The 21,813-nt window shown below is 42.6% G+C and overlaps 1 protein-coding gene across 1 annotated transcript in view; it reads left to right on the forward strand.

The window, feature by feature from the left end:
* The window catches only part of LOC142118562 (copine-8-like), a gene marked incomplete at its 3' end in the record, with an annotated part of 47,580 nt that overhangs the window by 19,282 nt on the left and 6,485 nt on the right, over positions 1–21,813 (forward strand). Inside the window, exons 2-3 of the mRNA XM_075194150.1 lie at positions 3,822–3,862; positions 5,864–5,910. Of these exons, the coding sequence (XP_075050251.1) occupies positions 3,822–3,862; positions 5,864–5,910 (88 nt within the window). The remainder of the gene's footprint in view (positions 1–3,821; positions 3,863–5,863; positions 5,911–21,813) is intronic.

The following is a 21,813-nucleotide window of genomic DNA, read 5'->3' on the forward strand; positions in this document are numbered from 1 at the left end:
GGTAAAATTTAATAGTGAATCCTCAGAAATTATTACTATTATAATTATAACATTAGTAAAGTCATAGAATGGTACCACTTTCGGCTGGTACCTGGAAGTCTTTCTGAATTATACAGGGCTAAAACTTAGTAATAAAAGTGTTGTGAGTCAAATATTTCTATCTGTGTATTAATCACTTTACTCATCAATATGCTCCCAGTACTTCTAAGAATTTTTATTCACCCACTGCGCCATCTAGAGGTTCAGTGTATTAATGCACTCCTCGTATTAATATGCTAATCATGTCTACGCCTACATATGAAATCCCCATAGATTATGAGCATAGGATGCACAAATATTGGAGTTTGCTACAGTATTGCCGTATTTTGGCGCTTTGACTACCATTCATGATAGACTTACACACTGTAATTGTTCTGCTTTACATTTTAACACAAAAGCTTTTTATTCTATATCTTATATACTTAATAAGGGTTGTTTTTGATCAAGTAAATAAGCACCTTGCAGAGCGTAAAACGTTTTGCTACCTCATGACGCACTTGTGGCGATATATTATTGCACCCACATATGCAAGATTTTGTCTTGGGTGGGGACATAACGTTTAAGGTACACCTCCCAACTGTCCCTATCTCAGCGGGACAGTCCCAATTTCAGTGGTCAGAGTCCCGATTTTAGGGTTCTGCTCCACTGTCCAATCTGGGGACCTGTTTATCCCGCTGGTGGGAATGTTGGAGGAAGGGAGGTATGTCAACTCTCTCGGAATGTCCGGGAGACTCCCAAAATTCAGGTCAGTCTCATGGACTCCCGGGAGAGCAGGCAAGTCTTGCACCCCGCAATTGCCTGGCCAAAATGACGCGTCTTTTTGGCTCCGCCCCGCGACAAAACCGCATTTTCATCGCAAGGGGGGGCAAAATGATGCGTTTGCCCGTGCCCCCCCTCTTCCCGCCATCTAGTCACGCCCCTCTCTTGGACTGCACTTGCCGAAAGTAGGCAAGTATGAGGTATGTAATGGGCAGTCTAGTGCTCTTGCACTCTAGGGGTGTGGCCCACCTCAGTCTCGATGTGACCACGACCATTTGCAATGTAGTCACGCCCCCTGTACCACTGCTGGGGGCAGACATGTTGGAAAGTATGTTTAAGGGGGTGGGAAACTTGATAGCAGATGTTCATAGTCCCAGCATGCTTTGCCAGTAGACAGCCAACCGATAGCTGGCATGGGACTTGTAGTTTGACAACACCTGGAGAGACACAGGTTGGTCAGGACTGCCACAGACCCTCTTTCCACGTATACTTTAAGTAAGACAAATACCCATGTAATGACAATATTTTAAACACACCAAAATAAGGCATGCAACAGTGACAGACCTGATGCCCCCTCTCTCATGATTAATTACAGAAATGAGGCTGCTAGAAGCAGTATTTTAGGAGAAAAAATCGAAGACTTTAATTCAGTGAAGGTGCGATCCCAACCTGGTATTAGATTAGACTTCAAAGTGATGTTTCCACCAACCAGACACCCAATCCCGCAAAATTGTAGAATGATTATCTGGCAAACAAACAGACACATCTACAGTAATAGAAATGTATTACTGAGGTGCATTTTCGCACAGATATTACCTTGGCAATTTGTAGAAAAATATACAAATTCCCACATGGGTGTTTGTGAACATCGCTTACAAATAAGTAACAGTATTACAGGATTAATACACAGTGAAAATAATGATGAAATAGTGTCCTATGCATCACAGCTACAGGAATAAGAGCTAGGAGTCTGAGATAAAAATGACTTGCATTATTTATAGATAATAAATATTCTACATGTGCATTGGTGCAAGAATGAGTCCATATGTATGTACGGTCTTTCTTTATATCTATATTAAAGAGACAGTAAGAGCAGCCTATGATTCACATAATCACATACGGTATTAAATTACAGGTCTTCCTATGTCCACTGTTCCTTACAGCCTTAATGAGCAACGTGTACAATATTTTGTCATGGTGTTAAAGAGGCACGTGTGTGTATGCATGTACAGGCAAAATCCAGCATTCAATTTGCGGGAAGAGATTATTTTCAAGGAGCAATTCCTGTTCCCATGTGTGCTCCGTGCTGAATTAAGGAACCTGCGATTTATTGTACTTCTAAGAAGTAAGGATCACTGGGATTGGGCAGCACGGTGGCTCAGTGGTTAGCACTTCTGTCTCACAGCACTGAGGTCATGAGTTCAATCCCCAACCATGGCCTTATCTGTGTGGAGTTTGTATGTTCTCCTGTGTTTGTGTGGGTTTCCACCGGGTGCTCTGGTATCCTCCCACACTCCAAAAACATACTGGTAGGTTAATTGGTTGCTATCAGAATTGACCCAATTCTGTGTGTGTGTCTGTGTGTGTGTGTGTGTTAGGGAATTTAGACTGTAAGCCCCAATGGTTCAGGGACTGATGTGAATGAGTTCTCTGTACAGAGCTGCAGAATTAGTGGCGCTATATAAATAGATGGTGATGATGATGATTTACATACCAGCTATTTATGCTTTAGTTCCAAAGACTGGTTCACCTAACAGACCTGGGGGTAAATGTATCAAGCTGAGAGTTTTCCGGCGGGTTTGAAAAACCAATCAGAGTCTAGCTATCATTTATTTAGTACATTCTACAAAATGACAGCTAGAATCTGATTGGTTGCTATAGGCAACATCTCCACTTTTCAAACCCGCCGGAAAACTCTCAGCTTGATACATTTACCCCCTGATATGTTGCACAAACTGTACTGCTGTAAAAGAAGAAGGTTTTGGGACTTTGAGTTCCTAATTAACATACAGTATTTGATTTATTAAGCTACTCTTACCTGTGGAATTAATAATAACTTGTGGAATGTAACATTTATTTTATATATATATATATTTATATTCTCTCTCTCTCTCCTCTCCCCCTATTTGCCACAGCTCTCCTGCATAGGGACAGGTGAGGTCCCAAAGAGTCAGCAGGGCAAAGCTACATACAGAGTTAATTCCCACACAGTCTTTCCCATAGAGCACAAACACACAGGTGCACCATATGGGTGTTATTGATTTGTAGTCTGTGATTGGTTGGCAGTGTATGAGTCTGTGTGGGGTGGGGGAGGGGGATTTAAAGACCGTGCTGTTCATTTTATGTTTGTGACTGATGGTGAACTAGTTGGTCAGTTATGAGAGAGCTGGAGTGTGTATCCCAGGCTATTGCTTGCTGGTGTCATCCTGACAAAAAGTGTTGCCGTTTATTGAGATGCAAACAATAAGTGTATGTTTGATTCACCACAAGAAGTTGTCGCTGTACTGATGACTGCAGAGTGTTCTTGCTTATATATATATATAAATAAATAATGTGTTTGTTTATGCTGTGATATGATTATATTAGAACTATTCTACTCTGATGATCTTTAGTAGATCTCTGTGGTATTAGAAATTCTCTGTGGATTGCCTGTTACCCATAACAATAGATATTATTTTCTCTTTGAATATAGTAGAGATGACAGAATCTATTAGAGCAGCTTCTTGGAGTTAGTTTTTTCTTTATTAATTAGTGCGCCCTATGGTGTTTATTTGTTTTTGTGATATATTTTTCTGCAGGCTGGTGCTGTTTACAAGGACTGCCTTTCTTTTAAAACTTTTTTATTTAGAGTTCTAAATATACACTGTGTCATCTTTAACTGTGCAACTGATTGATTCACCTGTGCGCAAGTAGGAGAGCTTATTATAAGCTGTTGGGCACTGGATATTATAACATAAAACGTTATATATAAGTGCAGTTGCCGGCTCTCTCTGATTGGCCCATTGTCTTTTATTAATCTATAGGAGCCTGCTGGATATGGATACCTTCTCAAAGTCTGACCCAGGTGAGTGCTCGCTGTACTAATTATTGACGCTATGCTTACATCTGCCATATTTGCGAATATTAAGGGTCTGTGGAAATCTCCTATAGATAGTGGGCCTGATTAAGTAAAGCAATAAAAAGAGTAACTTTGCACCTTGGCAAAACCATGTTGCATCGGAAGGGGAAGTAAATTTAAAATGTGATGACAGATTTATAGCATACTTGCCAACTCTCCCGGAATGTCCGGGAGACTCCCGCATTTTGTGAGAGTCTCCCGGACTCCCGGGCGAGTGTGGCAATCTCCCGAATTCTGCCCACTTCACTAGGAAGTGCCCCACTTCCTAGTGAAGTGGGCAGAATTAGATCCCAAACGCCGCGATTCCCGGTGAATCGCGGCGTTTGGCCCCGCCCCCGCTGTCAAATGACGCAATTTGCGTCATGACGTCACAGGGGGCGGGGCCGAAATGACGCGATTTCGGCCACCCCGCCCCTTCACGCCCCCCTCCACTGGCTGGCTCCCGGAAGGGAGCTGAAGAAAGTAGGTAAGTATGATTTATAGTTGGGGTAGGGCATGTCCTAGATCAACTTTAAATTTCAGTGTAGAAATACAGGGGCAAAAGTAGGATTTGTAGAGGGGGGTTTCCACACCACGCCGCCAGTGGGCGTGACCAGCATGCCTGGGGGCGTGGCTATAATATTAGACAGTGCTTGGCTGCTCTCCAACTCTTCCTATCCCCATAATATACATGAGCAATGCTGCATGCACTACTGTTAGGTGGACGCAGCTCTCACTTTTCAAGCAGAGCTGTGTGAAGCGGGAGCAGGGTCCAGCCACCTCAATTATACAGTGCCCCAGGCTTGGAGGGGGGTTTACAGGCAGTAGAAACCCCCCCTCGGTTTGCCTATGAAATAAAGCTATCAAGTATTTGTGTGCTAGATGAAAAAACAGACAGTATTTAACTTTTGTGCAAAATAAGACACTAATTTGCACCCCCTGCATTGCAACATGGTTTTGTCCAGGAGAAAACTTACTGGTTTTTTTTTTTGCCTTACCTTCCTTAATGAATCGGGCTCAGTGAGTACTAATGCACATGTCTTTTCGGAGGGTAAAGCAGACGCTCACTAACGGCACAATTTTTTTGTAACTATCGCCATAGTACATTTGTCAGGCCCGGCCTCCTCTTTACTGGTCTGGGATAGTGATTATCGGCCTATTACAGTACTCCGCGGCTGATCAGCAGCCTATCGTAGTATAGCAAGGAAGGAGTGAAACCAACAACTGCACCATAGTCAATCTGCAATAAATTAAAAAAAAATCTGCAACATCACAATCCGAGGTGCTGGACAAGGGAGATTAAAGAACTCCCAATAGATCAAGTGAATTTTTAATAGCTTAGGAAACCTCTTGCCATGCGTTTCATTGCTGCAAATGGCTGGTAAGAGAACAATAATTGGCACTGAACTGCAGCGCAATTACTTTCTTCCCTTGTTCCCGTAGAAGCGGATAACCTCCACGAAACGCGTGGTACGAGGTTCATGTGATCCTAGTTAACCTGGACTTTGTAACACGGAGGCAGGGAGCAGCCCTTGTAAATGCTCCAGATGTGATTACCATCTCCCTTTATTGTAAATGTAATTCTATCCAATTTATTTTGTCATTAGAAACTCACTTGATCTACCGGGAGTTATTTTATCTCCTTCACCCAGCTCCCTCCAAATCGATTAAAGGACCTTGTAGCTGAAAGTTAAAGAGTTCTCCCGCTGGGCTGCAATCCCTTTAAGACAAAAGAGGAATATATATATATATTTTATATAACATGTACGTGGCCTCACAAAGACCAACTCTGCTTTCAGATTCTCTATCCTGTCTCCCTGTTGTATTAAGACAAAGTATTTCACATGAGTATAAAGACTTAGATGCAGTGAAAAGGTGGAAAGGAAGCTCCACGGATAATCAAAAGCAGATTCTGGTTGTGACTGTGTTTCTTCTGCATTATTCAGTAATATCCTCTCTGTTTTCCAGTGGTCGTCTTGTATGTGCAGGGGATCGGCAACAAGGAATGGGCTGAGGTGAGTTAATAATACAAGTTTTTTAGATTTTTTTTTTTTTAAAATCTCAAAATGAGATTTAAAATTAGACTAAATCAAAATTTGCTCTAACGCACAGATCCTGCCATACATATATAGTACAAATAGATAGCCGTATACACGTAACACATTAATACAATTATACTTATATCAGGAAAGATTGCAAGCAGGTATGGAGCTTAATTTATGTTATTATATGATAATGTCATGAGTTCGATTCCCGACCGTGGCCTTATCTGTGTGGAGTTTGTATGTTCTCTCTGTGTTTGCGTGGGTTTCCTCCTGGTGCTCCGGTTTCCTCCCACACTCCAAAAACATACTGGTAGGTTAATTGGCTGCTATCTAAATTGACCCTAGTTTCTCCCTCCCTCCCTGTCTGTCTGTGTCTGTGTGTATATTTTAGGAATTTAGACTGTAAGCTCCAATGGGGCAGGGACTGATGTTAGTGAGTTCTCTGTACAGCGCTGCGGAATTAGTGGCGCTATATAAATAAATGATGATGATGATTCAATATTCTAGTATAAGAATACAGTAATCTAATGCAGATTCCTTGCAGTCCATCCATAGATTCCGTAATCCTTTTTCCCAATATACTCATTCCTAATACAGCTATACTATCTTATTGTCCACATACACTGTTCCCATGTACTGTTCCTGTGATTAGCCCCAGTGTTATCCATAGTCTCACAGTATTATGTATCATCCTTAGTCCCAGTATTATGTATATTCCTCGGTCCTATATATGTATATATGTCCATCCATATCCTATATAATCCTAGTCCCATTTGCTGCTCTGTAATAAAGGTTAATGTAAGTAGTTAAATAGTTGTCACAACTAGCACACTGCATTGATGGACTGGAAAAGTCGCTCTACAACCCAGAATGCATTGCTAGCGAGTGTGACCTGCCTTGGTCACATGTAACCACAAAGTGGACCTCATTTAGAGATAACAAATTCAGCTAAAGGGTGCTCCTGTACAAACCAATAAGCTGGGACTTGTAGTACAACGGCAGACTGTCCAAGCTTGCTCAAGAAACAGTTACCAATGTCAGCTGGGGTACCTCTATTGTGTCATCATCATCATTTATTTATTTATATAGCGCCACTTATTCCGCAGCGCTGTACAGAGAACTCATTCACATAAGTCCCTGCCCCATTGGAGCTTACAGTCTAAATTCGCACACAGACCGAAAGAGAGACTAAGGGCAATTTGATAGCAGCCAATTAACCTACTAGTATGTTTTTGGCGTGTGGGAGGAAACCGGAGCACTCGGAGGAAACCCACACAAACACGGGGAGAACATACAAACTCCACACAGGCCATGGTCGGGAACCGAACACATGACCCCAGTGCTGTGAGGCAGAAGTGCTAACCACTAATCCACAACCTCCACAAAGAATAAGGCGTTATGATTTAGAATCCAGAATGCCTGGATACTTGCACAATATTACTCCTCTGTGTATATTCTAGCTGAAATCTGCAGTAGTTTGTACAGTTAATCAGTAGGTCAGTGCCCTGCTTAACCAATCAATGGTGGGCACCTACTTCTGGTGGCTCTAAAGAGCCCATCTGTAGTTTACAGAGAGCGAATTATGGGAGAGACAGGTGCTCTAGGAGTGACAACACCACTGGCCACTGTTTGGATATAATGCTGGTCGAATATATTGAACTTTGTCAGGGCTCAGCCTAAAGCAGTCTTAAGAAGCTTTTTTTGACATTTACATTCATATTTGTTAATAGGAGAAAAATATTATGTTCCTTTTATGTTATACAAATCCAAAAACTACAATTGTGTGGACAGAATTATTAAGCAATTTCTGGATGCTACATTTTATTTGGAAGTAACATGAAGGCATTCTGGTCACTGGGGATTATTTAAGAAGTGTCATTGCTTAAATTGTAGTTAAAATTGTTGTTTTCAGAATAGTGACATTAAACCAGTTAATTTATTGCTATCAAAACATCTATTTAGACAACTTTTTCCTTTTGGAAAGACAAATAAAAGGTGCTCAAATCAATGTGTCAAAGTTATATACACAAAATATCACAAATAGTTGTGTTTTGAACAATTTCAAGAGATTCGCTCAGTCTACTAAACTACTGAAATGCCCATCAGCTAAGGTAGGTGATTTGTGAAGAGATGCTCTCTGCTTATTATGACCTAAGAAACTGTGAATCGTATTAAAAGATGCCTAAATCCCAAGGGCTATATTAACTAAACTGCGGGTTTGAGTGGAGATGTTTGCCTGTAGCAACCAATCAGATGCTAGCTGTCATTTTGTAGAATGTACTTAATAAATTATAACTAGAATCTGATTGGTTGCTATGGGCAGCGTCTCCACTTTTTCAAACCCGCAGTTTAGTAAATATACCCCAAGTCCTAATGTCCAAAAAGCTGAAACTGCAGTCTTTTGAGTTGCAGTGATATCACTGTGACTGCCCCGCCCCTGAGTATGAATCCACCAATCCACACAGAGCATTTCAACACAGCAAGATTGCCAAGATATCAGTCAAACTCAGGCTAATCCGTAATAATACATAATAACAAAACAACCTGAGAAGTGAACGAACAGATGATGGTCATAATATATTACGAATAAACACTCCATTTATAATGGGTATATATTATTCAGCTCCGTCATACTCCGCCTATAATATGTATGAATTTCAAATAATGGATTTACCTACTTTCTTCTTTGTAAAGTCTTGTTATTTCATAGAACAAGGCACATCTGCAAGTGGTAGAGCGATTTAATCAAATGGCATCCCTCCATGCCGGGGAGAATTTGTAATATAAAAAGGCGCCAGGCCGTTTCACATGTAATTACCCACTAAATCTGATTGGATATCGTCTGATAAGTGTTTTTGTGAAAAGGTGGCGGATTGTGAAACCTACATGACTCCGCTGTAATCGACTCTGGGCTCAGGATGAAGATGGGCATCAAGAATTTAATGTTAATAACCACGCTGGTATCTTGTATACATCAAATAAGACTCTGACTGTTTAGTAGGAACGTGACATTGGACCAGAGGCGTATTGAGATCCCATGCGGCTTTAGGCAATTTAATGGTTTGATTTTCCATCCTGGTGACCAGCTCTCCCCCCCTCCCACCCTCCCTCTGCCAATATCCTGCACAGGGCAGCCTGGCTGTCTCTACCTTGGCAGTGAATCCGGGACCACATTTCCATCCCTCTTTGTGGCTGTCCTCTACCTCATTGACATGACTATGGGGGGTCAGTTACTCACCGATTGGTAAACAACAAATGCACTTACTTGAGGCCCAGGGTGCCCAGATGTTATCCTGGCTGCTCGCTGGAAGCTGCGGAGGCCTAGTTGTTGTTGAGGGCCGAACCCTCACTTTACTGACCCCAATATGATTAGACAGCCCGTCCAGAAGAACACCAAAATAAGAAAACAATAACTCGCACTGTGCAAATTAGACTTCTTGTATAACAAACTGATAAAATCGCCTATTGCATATATAAGTGAGACACTTCAAACAAAAACTTCTATTCTGTGTAAGGCTGGGTACACTCTACAGGTTTTTATCGGGCCAATTACACGATAATCGACTGTTCGGCCTAATATCGCATTAGTGTATACACTGCAATAATTAACCATTATCATTCCAAAGCTCATCGTATTGTTTAATTTGATTTTATAAACGGACTAAAAATCTCGTTCAACCATGGAACGATGTTGATCTAATTCTGCAGTGTGTATGCACTCAGGACCGGCAGTGTCCATAGATCTCTATGCAGTGTGCAGAGTCACCATCTTTTCAGCCGATGGTTATGACAGATGAAGAGCACAGATCTGACGCTAAATCGTGTAAAACGTGTATAGTGTGTACACAGGAATCGGCTGCTGATTGGGACTTTTATTTTTTTTATATTGTTGGTAAAATCATTAAAGTTACCATATCTAATTTTTTTTTTTGCATAGTGTGTATCTGGCCTTATGAGGATGGATTATAGGTCTGAAAATCGGTATTCTGAAAAATAAACAAAAAATGCATAGTGTATTCCAGTCATAAACATTGGTTATATGTGTAATTCATAAGGTGAATATTTCATATCACAAGAATCCACCGTTTCCATGCCGTGAATGATAGGTTTCCTTTACTATCCGCATATAGAGAAAACAACAGAGTCCCGGTGTTGGATCCTGCATATATATATATATTTTATGTTTAATTGGACGGGCTCTGCACTTGTGCAGTCCTTGACATGTAATACGGATCAGTGAGGAGTTACCACTTGCAGGATGAAACTGGGGCAAGTGTATTATGTTGGATCTTCTGATAGAAGAAATCCCCCTGGTTTTATCGTACTAGATACTTGGCTGATGCAGTTTTTAGTCCAGTATTGCAGGAATATAATACAACATTTTATTTCCTATGGGTATATACTGAGCAGGATTGTAACAGTAACGATTGTTGGGATGGAAACTGACACGTTGAACTTCATATATGCATAGCATATATGCTTACTGTTACTTGTACTGTGCTGTTTCACCTTGTACTGTGCCATTGTTTGTCCTTGTACGGGGCTACGCATACTTTGTGGCGCCCTATAAATAAAAATGAATAATAATAATAGCATACCCATAGTTGCCTACTCTCCCGGACTCCCGAGAGAGCAGGCAAAAATCCCGGATCCAGCTGTACCCGTTGGTGAAGGTGGGGGCAGGGCTTAATGTGGCATAGTGGCCCCACCCCCTGCTGTGATTGGCTCTAATTGCACAAGATTGACAGGAGGTGGGGCCTAACAAGCACCACATGTGGCCACGCCCCTTCAACGGGCCCCCTCCCGGACAGCTGCCTTCAAAATTAGGCAAGTATGAGCATATCTAATGATACATGTATACTGAACCACCTAGGGGTCTGTGTATCAAGGCAGATATGAACGAAAAAGAGGTGGAATCTTACTCTTCCTTCCATATTTGCCTTGGGAGGGCCTGCTGCCCTACTACCTGTGCTGAAATCCTCTGTGGGGCCTGAGATAAGCACTGCCTCGTCTTGGAGCAGAAATACGTTATATGCATAGTTGCCTACTCTCCCGCAATGCCCGGGAGACTCATGAATTTTTGAGAGCTCCCTCATTCTGCCCACTTCGTTAGTGAAATGGGTGGAGGCGGGGCTAATTGCGTTATGTTGGTGCCGAACCCTACTGTAATAGGTCGAAATTGGTAGAGGGCTGTGGCCAGAATTATTTGCATAGCCACGCCCCCAGGCGGGAGACCTCCAAACTTGGCAAGTATGGTTATATGTAATATATAAATGTTACCAATGGTGCTGTTCTGTGCCAAAAATGGTGCTTTTGGGCTCATATGGATGTTAGTACATAGAGCCCATAGCAACATTTTTTATTATTCCTTTGCTATAAGAGTTTACTAAAATGGATTTTTGTGTCAGCAGCACAAGTAGCCCAGTTTCTTTGTACTCCAAACTTTGCCAATTTTCCAACAAAACCCACCCATTTTCAGAAAGGCCGTTCCCCCATTCCGGATCTGAAAAATTAATGTTTTTATTCATTGTTTTAGCTATTTAATGTAATAACTAAAATGTATTTAGTTTTAGTTATGTATCCTTTTGTCTTCTCCTTCATCTTTGCTAACACCTCTCTCTGATACCCATGGTATGTCACGCAAGTCAGTGTGAGCACAAAAATTCAGCAGGAGTTTCCGCAATATAAAAAAATTTTGCTTTCTGTTGCGGCGGGTTGTAAGCTGCAGTTGTAAATGCTTATTAGAAAAAGTTTCTGTTTTGGAAACAAAGTTGGCTAGGTAAAACGTTATTTGGTGATTAAACAACACCAATGTGCTTTGATTTGTGGTTTAAAGGTCTGCAATGAGAATAATTAAAGTGCACCTGTTGCCTACTGAGAGTGCAGGCAGTGATTGTGTGGGCTGAACCAATCTACATTAAAAATGCAGTCTAACAATTCACTAGGAACCAGTGACATCACTGGGGCGCTAGATGGTTTGTAAATCAGGGAATGTGGGAACGGAGAGTCGAAGATAAGTAAACATTTTTTTCACCTTTTATCTCATAAAACCCCACCCAACATTTCAGGTAGAGATATCGTATAAAAATCTGTAAAAGGTGTAAAGTATAATTCAATTCAATGCACTCCATTTCGGTCCTTTCGATGGATTGTGTGGCACTCCAGCTATAATCAGGCCTCCGAAGGAGGAGCAATTCAAATCTATAGGGCAGAGCCTAAGTATTGGGATACTGCCCCTTTGTTGCGTCAGCTTCTGTGTGCCGATGTTATGTCCCAGCTTGATTTTCACAAGAGGTGGTCCCACTAAACTAGAAAGAGGTGTTGGAATTTTTTTCAAAGTTGAAAATCTTGAGTTAGCCTTTAATTTTTAAAATTTTAATTCTGCACTCAGAGAGGTCTAATGTTATCAGTCATGGAATACAATCATGTCAGGGGCAGACTGGCCAGGGGGGCATCTGCCCCCCAGGCCGGTCTCATAGTGGGCTACCTTGGGCTGGGTCACTGGCCCACCTGCATTTTTATTTCTTTAAAGCGTTCCTAATAGGCTGAGTCGGGTCTTGCTCCCCAGGCTAAAATTTGCCAGCCCTCCCCTGTTGAAGGTGCTATTAAGATAATAGTAAATAGGATTTAGAAGATCCATAAAACTGACTTGTTAAGTACATAGTTGCCAATTTGGCAAGGACTGCTCCGGGAGATCGGGGGGAAGTGGGTGCGTTGTGGACCGAGCCCGGCGAATCGTGAATAAAAGCATTATTAAAAATGTATATACTGTAGCTGATTGCTACTATTATTGTTATATATTGTCACATTCTGTTGCTTTTCATCTACAATTGCAGCCAGTTTAGATATATTCCTACTAGAGATGGGCGGGTCCGGTTCTCCGAGAACCGAACCCACCCGAACTTTGGGTATCCGAGTACCGAGCTGAGCAGCTCGGTACTCTCCCGCCCATTCCGAATCCAAATCGAGGCCGAACGTCATTGTGACGTTGTCGGATCTCGGGCCTCGGTTCTCGCGATACTTCAACTTTATAAATACACGCCTCCACAGCAATCCATCGCCATTTGACAGAGGGAGAGAGCAGGGTGTAGTCATAGGCTAATTAGAGCAGGGACAGAGAATACAATATTGTTCTTGCAATTGCTCTAACCAAAATCGCTAGTGCAGAGAGGAGGATAGATGTTTATTATTTTTTCTTCATATTTGGCACTCCCCAGCGCTTTTGGGGTGTCCCCCATAATTGTGCATTAATATTTCTGGCTGTCAAAAGTCATAACTGTCAGCAGAATCTACTAAATAATTTTTAGCACTCCTCAGTGCTTTTGGGGTGTCCTCCCTAATTGTGCATTAATATTTCTGGCTGTCAAAAGTCATAACTGTCAGCAGAATCTACTAAATAATTTTTAGCACTCCCCAGTGGTTTGCGCTCAGAATGGATTCAAAGCAGTCCACATATGATCTAAATGAGCAACCAGGTTCTGTCACCAGTCCTGATGTTAGTGTTCCCAGTACGTCATCTGGCCAAGGCGATGTCAAACAACAGAGTGTTTTCAAATTAGTGCAAAAAACAAAAACCAAAAAAAAATTTACTGTATTGAAGCGAAAAAGAAGTGTAACTGAGCAAAAGTTAAGTGACGATAAAAAAAAAATTGCAAGCATGCCATTCTACACACGCAGTGGCAAAGAGAGAATGAGGCCTTCACCTTTGGCTATTAGTGGCATATCCCAAAAAGTTACCCAGCCTACAATTGGTGCACAACTACTGTTACGCGTCAAAGCCGAGCTGCAAGATAACAGTGAGGCATTACAGGAGAATATTTGCTCTGATTCACAAATGACAACAATCCCTGTGGAGAGTCCATCCAACAGTGGGATGTCTAATCGTGAGCATTCTGCTGATGTGTGCCTTAATAGCCCGAGTGTAGCCGGTGATACCCAAATTGAGGATGCCACTTTGGAATTAGAAGAGGATGAGGGGGAGATTTGTGTAGGCGACGAGGGCGCTAATGAGGATGTTGATGAGGTTGTTTGTGTAAGTCCTGCACCAGTGGCAGCAGTTCTGGCACGTGACAAGAAAAAGGCCATTGTCATGCCTGGGCATAAAACAAAAAAATCCACTTCTTATGTGTGGAATTATTTCTACCCAAATCCAGACAACAATTGTATAGCCATTTGTAGTGTATGTGAAGCCACAGTCAGTCGAGGGAGGGACCTTAACCATCTTGGAACCTCGTCTATGTTACGCCATTTAACGAGAGTTCATGGCAAAGTGTTGGGAAAAGCTGAAAGTTCTTCCCAAAAGAATACAAGCACTCCCTCATCAGCTAAGACCCTCCGCTCACCGACATACCGACGGCTACAAAATACACCCACCACACCATCCTCATCAATATCCTCAGTAGCGCTCGGAGTTAGCCCGGCATCCCACTTAAGGCTGGATGATTCCGGCACTATTATTGATTCCTCTGAAGAAAGCGTTAGTCCTGCTGCTGCTGTTGCTGCTGCTGGGGGTGAATCGTCATCCCAGAGGCAGGTGAATAAAATGAGCAGTCCTACATTTCAGCAATTAACTGTGAAACAATCATTTGCGAGGGGAAGCAAATATGACAGCAGTCACCCAGTCACCAAGCGAATCAGACGCCATGGCTGCAATGTTAGTGTTAGATCTGCGTCCAATCTCCACAATAAACGCAGCTGGTTTTTCACAGTTAATTGAGGTTTTGTGTCCGCGTTACAGAATTCCATCGCGACACCATTTCTCCCGTAAAGCTATTCCACAACTATACCAAAAAGTGTGTAAAAATGTAGAGATTGCGCTGAAAAATGCCATTCTGCCCACTGTTCACTTAACCACAGATATGTGGACAAGTGGAAGTGGCCAAACCAAAGACTATATGACTGTGACAGCCCACTGGGTTGGTCATTCACCTTCACCAGCAGGAACAGCAGCAGCATGTACACCACTACGTAACATTTGTCACAGGCAGGCCACTCTTTGTATCACCGGCTTCACTAACAGGCATACGGCTGACAATTTGTTACGCAAACTGAGAGATGTGATTGATGCATGGCTTATACCACTCGGACTCTCCCCAGGGTATGTCATTTCAGATAACGCCAACAATATAGTGCGAGCATTACAGCTGGGTGATTTCCAACATATTCCCTGTTTTGCTCACACCATCAACTTGGTGGTGCAGAGCTTCCTACGAAATAACCGTGAGGTGCAGGAGATGCTTTCGGTGGCCCGTAAAATTTCAGGCCATTTCAGGCATTCAGCCACAGCATGTAGGAGATTACAGCAGCTCCAAGAGCAGTTTAACTTGCCCTGCCACCAACTTAAGCAAGAGGTGGTAACTCGGTGGAATTCCACCCTGTACATGCTTCAGAGGATGGAGGAACAGCGCAAAGCCATCCAAGCATATTGCACAAGTCATGACATTGGGAAAGGAGGGGGGATGTATTTCACTCTTGCACAGTGGGGAATCCTTTCAGTGCTGTGCAAGGTGCTGAAACCATTTGAAGTTGTGACATGTGAGGTCAGTGCTGACTCTGCTAGTTTGAGCCAAGTCATTCCTTTAATTAGACTATTGGAAAAGCAGCTTGAGAAAAAGAAGGAGGAGCTGAAAGAAAGCAATTCAGCAAAGTATGTTGGCCTTGTCGATCAAGTACTTAATTCGCTTCACAATGATCCTCGAGTTATTAAGATCTTGAACTCGGATCAGTACGTTTTGGCCACTGTGCTTGATCCAAGGTTTAAAACCTACATTGAGTCTTTACTTGTAAATGAGCGAGATGTGAACTTTTGCAAGGAGCTATTGCTCAGCAAGTTGGCCGCTGAACTGGGCCTCGGCTTGACGACGTGTCCTCCTTCACTTTCTCAAGCTGTTGCTCGTAAAAAATTAAATTTCCAAAAAAGAAGCAGGGAAGACACAGGGGGCAGACGAGAACAATTTAACATCTGGGCTGGTTTGAAGGATTTTTCAAAAAAATGTGTCACTTTGCCCATAACTCCATCCAATATGAGTATAAACATGCAAAGGATGGTGGAGGATTACTTTCAAGAGGTAGTTGATATGGAAATGTCAGACAGTCCCTTTCCTTACTGGGAAGAAAAGCAGGCCATTTGGAAACCCATGTACAAACTTGCTTTGCAATACCTAAGCTGCCCACCCTCCAGTGTGTACTCTGAACGAGTGTTCAGCACAGCAGGGAACTTAGTCAGTGATCGCCGTAGAAGGTTACTGCCCAAAAATGTGGAGAAAATGATGTTTATAAAAATGAACTACATCTTCCACGAGGAAGGCCTTCACCATCCAAGACATCCAAGCACTGACTGTTCTCTAATGGCGGATTCAAGCGGCGATGAATTGATAGTCTGTGATGATGACGTACACACTGATGAGGGTGAGGATTAAGCTGAAGATGATGCCGATAACATCTTTTTAAAACTTTCTATGTAAGTGTAGGGTGCAATCTACCCCCAAAGAGGAAAGGGACTTGTGGCATTTCCATATCACATACCATCTTGAAAGGCTGCTGTTAGGGCAATTTATCCTTAAGGGTAGGGTGTCATAGACAGAGTGACCCTAAACTGGCTTTGTCCATTTTTCATAATATTGTACAGTCTATAATGGCTGAATTTTTTGGTATTTTATACAAGTGGAGGGGGGCCTTGAGAGACAGAAACCAAACTGGCTTTCTCCATGTCAATTAATATTGTACAGTCTATAATGGCTGAATTTTTTGGTATTTTATACAAGTGGAGGGGGGCCTTGAGAGACAGAAACCAAACTGGCTTTTTCCATTTCTTTACATATTTAACTATAAGTGTAGGGTGTAATATACATTCAAAGACGATGGCTGCATTGCCAATATGCATAGATGGAGAGGAAGACAATCTGTTTTGTGTGTAGAATAAATGAAGGCCTACCAACGAAGAATTAAACTGTTTTTTTGGATGATTTATTACCTCAACAATTAGATTACTTGTCTCTAAAACAGTTGGAGCACTAAATTGGGTTAATTTAGGCCCAAAAACATGGATTTTCCCAAAAAATAGCAAAACAAAACTAAAACCAAAACCAAAACACGCAATGGCGGTTTTGCAAAACCAAAACCAAAACACGACGGTAATCCAGATCCAAAACCGAATCCAAAACCAAAACACGGGGGTCAGTGACCATCTCTAATTCCCACCCACATTTTTCTAGTTATTGATTTTTCTAGTTCCTATTTTAAATAGGAACTAGAAAATCAATAACTAGAAAAATGTGGGTCTAATATATAAATAGGCTAAAAAGGCTATTTATATATTAGACAAGACTAGTAGCGGAAAAAAAATAGCACTAGTTAGTTGTTTGTTTTACTCTGGGTAATTTGCTTTGGTGTGCAGTGGCGTCCTCCGCAGTCGGTGAAGAGTTAAGTTCTTCCGGGTCCTAGATATGTCCCCGATCCTTTAGCTGAGAGCCCAGGAGCTGAGTGGCAGCACCAGACATCAGTGACCAGTCTCTCTGACATCTCTCTGCCGCTCAGTGTAGTGATTACCGCTGGAAAATCACCTAAGACCAGCCTGCGGTACAGTGCCAGGGACAGAATACCCCGGCAGATAATATCTACTAATGAACTTGAGCTGGAGATATGTAGAAAAGAAAGGAGATCGGCATCTACTGGGAAATCTCATTTTGGTCACGGCAGCCAGAAAAAAAAAAACTAATTGATGCATTTCATCATCTTCGTTTCTGTCTGGCCTGATTTGATTAATTCCCCCCCCCTCCCTCTTGCTCTTCCTGTTTAAATACATGTATAAAATATACTGCAAAGTGCGGAATTTCAATATAGGAAGAGCAGACATCTACAGGCGAACGGCGTTAATTAAAGTGAGGGGGATATAGCTTTTGTCAGCAAAAAGCTTTTTTTTTTTTAGCTCATGTAACTGAAGTTAAGCTCTCATAATTCAAGAAGTATGAAGAAGTAACGAGTATTAGTCTACCGCTGAGTGCCCACTTTATTAGGTATATAAGTACAGTAGCAAATTGCTGCCCCACCTGCCCTGAATATGTGGCGGAATGGGCTGCAAGAGTTGCTGAAATAACAGGCGCACTGGTCACATAAACTCAAGGTCATCATCTATTTATTTATATAGCGCCACTAATTCCGCAGCGCTGTACAGAGAACTCGCTCACATCAGTCCCTGCCCCATTGGAGCTTACAATCTAAATCCCCTAACATACACACACACAGACCGAGAGAGACTAAGGGCAATTTTAATAGCAGCTAATTAACCTACCAGTATGTTTTGGTTTTTTTTGGAGTGTGGGAGGAAACCCGAGCATAGGTGTTGCATATAAGGCGGTGATGGAATCCCTACTCCAAAAATATTGCTCCATCTCATCTCGCAAATGAGATCTGGTGCCCAGGAGTGGCCGCCCAATTCAGCTGAATTCACAGTTATATGCCATTTCCTAGCCTATCGCTTGGATCATTATCTTAAAATGCAACAATATCTTGCAGAGGAGTATAAACGGTATTGTCTTTTCTGTCCGTACATGTCACAACAACTCTGGTTACTTAGAAACTCAATCAGTTGTGCTTAGCAGAGAGTTGCTCAGTTCCTGTTGCTGTGTGCTGACCTATCGCTGTGAAAGGAACAGCAACATCCACTCGTAAGAGAGCTCCCATTCAGTTCATGCTGAGATAGCAAAACATCAGTCAGTTTGCAAGATCTCTGACTCTCACTTGTGTGGATAGTTAGATGCAGGGAGCTTTAAAATAAATACTTTCTTTTTTAACTTAGTTCCCATGTTGAAATGAGCTCACTGCTGTCATGGAGCATTACCTGGGTGGCAATGTTGTTCAGATATATTGTGGCACTCAATACGGGTAAAGTAATATTTAAGAGACCCAAATACGTGCCACAAAAATACACTACACATGGTTACACGACTAGCTGCATTGTAGGCACCAATGGACAGTTAGTGCAATATCCTTGCGTGAAGTAGTAGGATTTGGAATACATCGTACCAGGTGACACTTCTATACTCCTCCAGTTTCTCTTTCTAGTCCATTGCAACTATACCTTATGTTTCACCAACATGAGAAGATCTGGCTTGGGGTCCTAAGCTGCCATAACCGCTCTTTTGGCACCCCTGGTCTTTGTTGCAGTCAGTTGACAGACTGTGTATCATCCGTTACTCAGCAGAAAACATATCTACCTCTGACTGCTCCTCTTGTTTCTGTTTCCAACCGGTGACTGGGTGATATTTAGATCATGGCCCATTTCTTTTAAGCACTGGTGACGCTGTTGTGCTTAAAAATACCCAAATGGAGACAATGAAGATAGTTTGCATTCCATTCCAAATGGCTTCACTATTATAATGTTTGTGTCACGTATCACTGGGATGAGATGGCAGGCACCTACCAGCAGTTGGTGCTACTGAGCTCGGAGGCGCGGAGTCTAACACGCTCCTGGTTTTCACCAGGGACTCCCGCAAGTGAGTATGGGCTCGGCTGCAAGGAGCGTGCAGGTTGTGGCCCTCCAAGTCAGTTGCTGATGAGGTGGGCGGTGAAGAGAGCAATGAACAAGCCGGGTCGGTATCGGGTATCAATCAGGATCCAACTCACTGACCGCCGGAACGCCGGGCAGAAGCGTGTGCTGTTGCCTAGCGACAGGCATGCATGCGCAAAGAAGGCACCTGGCTGGTGGAAGAGGAGCCTGAGAGTAGCGTCTCGCTGCCTGGCAACGAGACGCGATCATGTAGGGCAGAGGAAGGCATCCGTCCACACTGGGAGGTAAGCAAGCGAGGATGGCACCTGACAAATTGTGTCATACTTGCCAACGTGGGCAAGATGATTTCTGGGAGGTCTGGGGTGCAGGTGGGTGTGTGGGGGCATGGCTCGAATGATCATGTCATTATTCCCGCCCCCAAAATGGACATCACTACTCTGGACCAACAAAAACGGGGCGGGGCCACGATGGCGCATACATGATGTCACTAGGCCCTGCCCCCTCCGTTCAGTTTTCACAGCTGGCCAGGGTCAGAGAAGAAGGGAGAATTGCCTGCTCTCCCGGGAGTCCGGGAGGACTCCTAGAAATTCGAGAGTCTCCCAGACATTCCGGGAGAGTAGGCAAGTATGAATTGTGTATCTGTATCTACGTTCAGTGCTACGTACATAACCCACAGTGCATCTGTAACCCCTGTGACCCCTGTGGTCACTTGAATTATTGGCAGATATAGGTATCAAAACAATAACTGTACCCATGTATATTTTAGTTGTAGCCCCCCCTTCCCCCCCCCCCCCCCCCCCCTGCCCTACACACACTTCTCTAGGCCTTGTCTACCATGATCTCCCCCCACACTCATTCTGGTGGGTCACTAATATATAAAGCAGAGCTCGCTGATCTCAGTCCGGTGGCTAGTATACTAAACTGAGTCTAATCTGCTAACTAATATACAAGTGAGGAAAATCTGGTAACCAACATACAACGCAGAGTCCAATCCGTTGGCTGATATACTAAATAATCCCCATAATAATGATTAATTTGCTAAGGGTTAACTGCTAGCCGGCTCGATGACGCGCAGCAGACCAGAAGGCCTAGATTTGGGCTTTCAGTCACACTATTTAAAAATAATAATACTAATAAAAAGTTAAAATTAGATAAAACATATATAAAAAAAGAAACTATCTTTAAACAATGAATAAAAGATTTTATTCAAAATATAAATCATTTTTTAATGGACTTCTTCTGCTATGGCTGTCCTGAGGTAACAGAATAATATGTTATTAATATTGCAGAGGTACTTGTTAAATAGGCTTGATATATTGGCTGAAGAATTAAAAAGTCCTACCATACTATCCAGTCCCATTAGGGCTTTTTTGACCCTCTGCACCTCGGACTCTCAGATCTTTCAGATAATAATAGCGATGGTTAATAGCTCCAGAGGCTCTGCCTGTTTTTACCTGATCGCCCCCTCCCCGCAGCCCATAGGACATCCCACCTCTGCTCCGGATAATGGTTACCTTATTGTCTCTTCCATTGCAGCTTTATCACTATATTCCTTTGTATTCCTTTTTGCCGATACAAAGAGCAGGAACTTTCCACTGTTGCGTTGTCGGATCTCGCGAGTTATGGATTCCATAAGTACCTCCCTCCCCAGGAGATCCAGCGCCATTGCTCACACAGAAACAGGAGGGGTAGCAGTGTTCTTGTCACTCTCCAGTGACATTGCTCAGTGCCATTGTTCACACAGAAACAGGAGGGGTAGCAGTGTTCTTGTCACTCTCCAGTCTCCAGTGACATTGCTCAGTGCCATTGCTCACACAGAAACAGAAGGGGTAGCAGTGTTCTTGTCACTTGACAAAAATTGACTGGCAAGAACTGGAAATTAATGTTTTTGAGGTTAATAATGTAGGAACAAAAAAAAGCCAAATTATGTGATTTTAGCAAAATAATGGGAGTTTTAGAAAAAAATGGAGAACCAAAACCAAAACACGCAAGGGTGTTTTTGCCAAAACACAAAGTTGATACAGATCCAAAACCAAAACCAAAACACGGGGGTCAGTGAACATCTCTAGTTATATGGTCCAGATAAATCAGTTTTTTTGTGAATACATGTGTTATATATAGTTTCATTTTCAAATATGTAGGGAGAATATAATTTATAGTTGTTCCTCTCTGTACTGTGTCTAACCCCATCATGTGACTAGTGAGCCCCCCCTCGTCCAAAACCAACGGGGGCTTCTATGGCTTGATTTGCGGCGAATCGCGTCATTCTGTGGTACAAGAATGCAATATTGCACCTCCGGGGCGAGGCCGAAATTACATGAATTGAAGCTCAATACCCCCCCCCCCCTACCCCCAAACACCTTACC

Source organism: Mixophyes fleayi, unplaced genomic scaffold (genome assembly GCF_038048845.1).
Source record: "Mixophyes fleayi isolate aMixFle1 unplaced genomic scaffold, aMixFle1.hap1 Scaffold_1753, whole genome shotgun sequence".
In the NCBI taxonomy this organism is placed as follows: Eukaryota; Metazoa; Chordata; class Amphibia; order Anura; family Limnodynastidae; genus Mixophyes; species Mixophyes fleayi.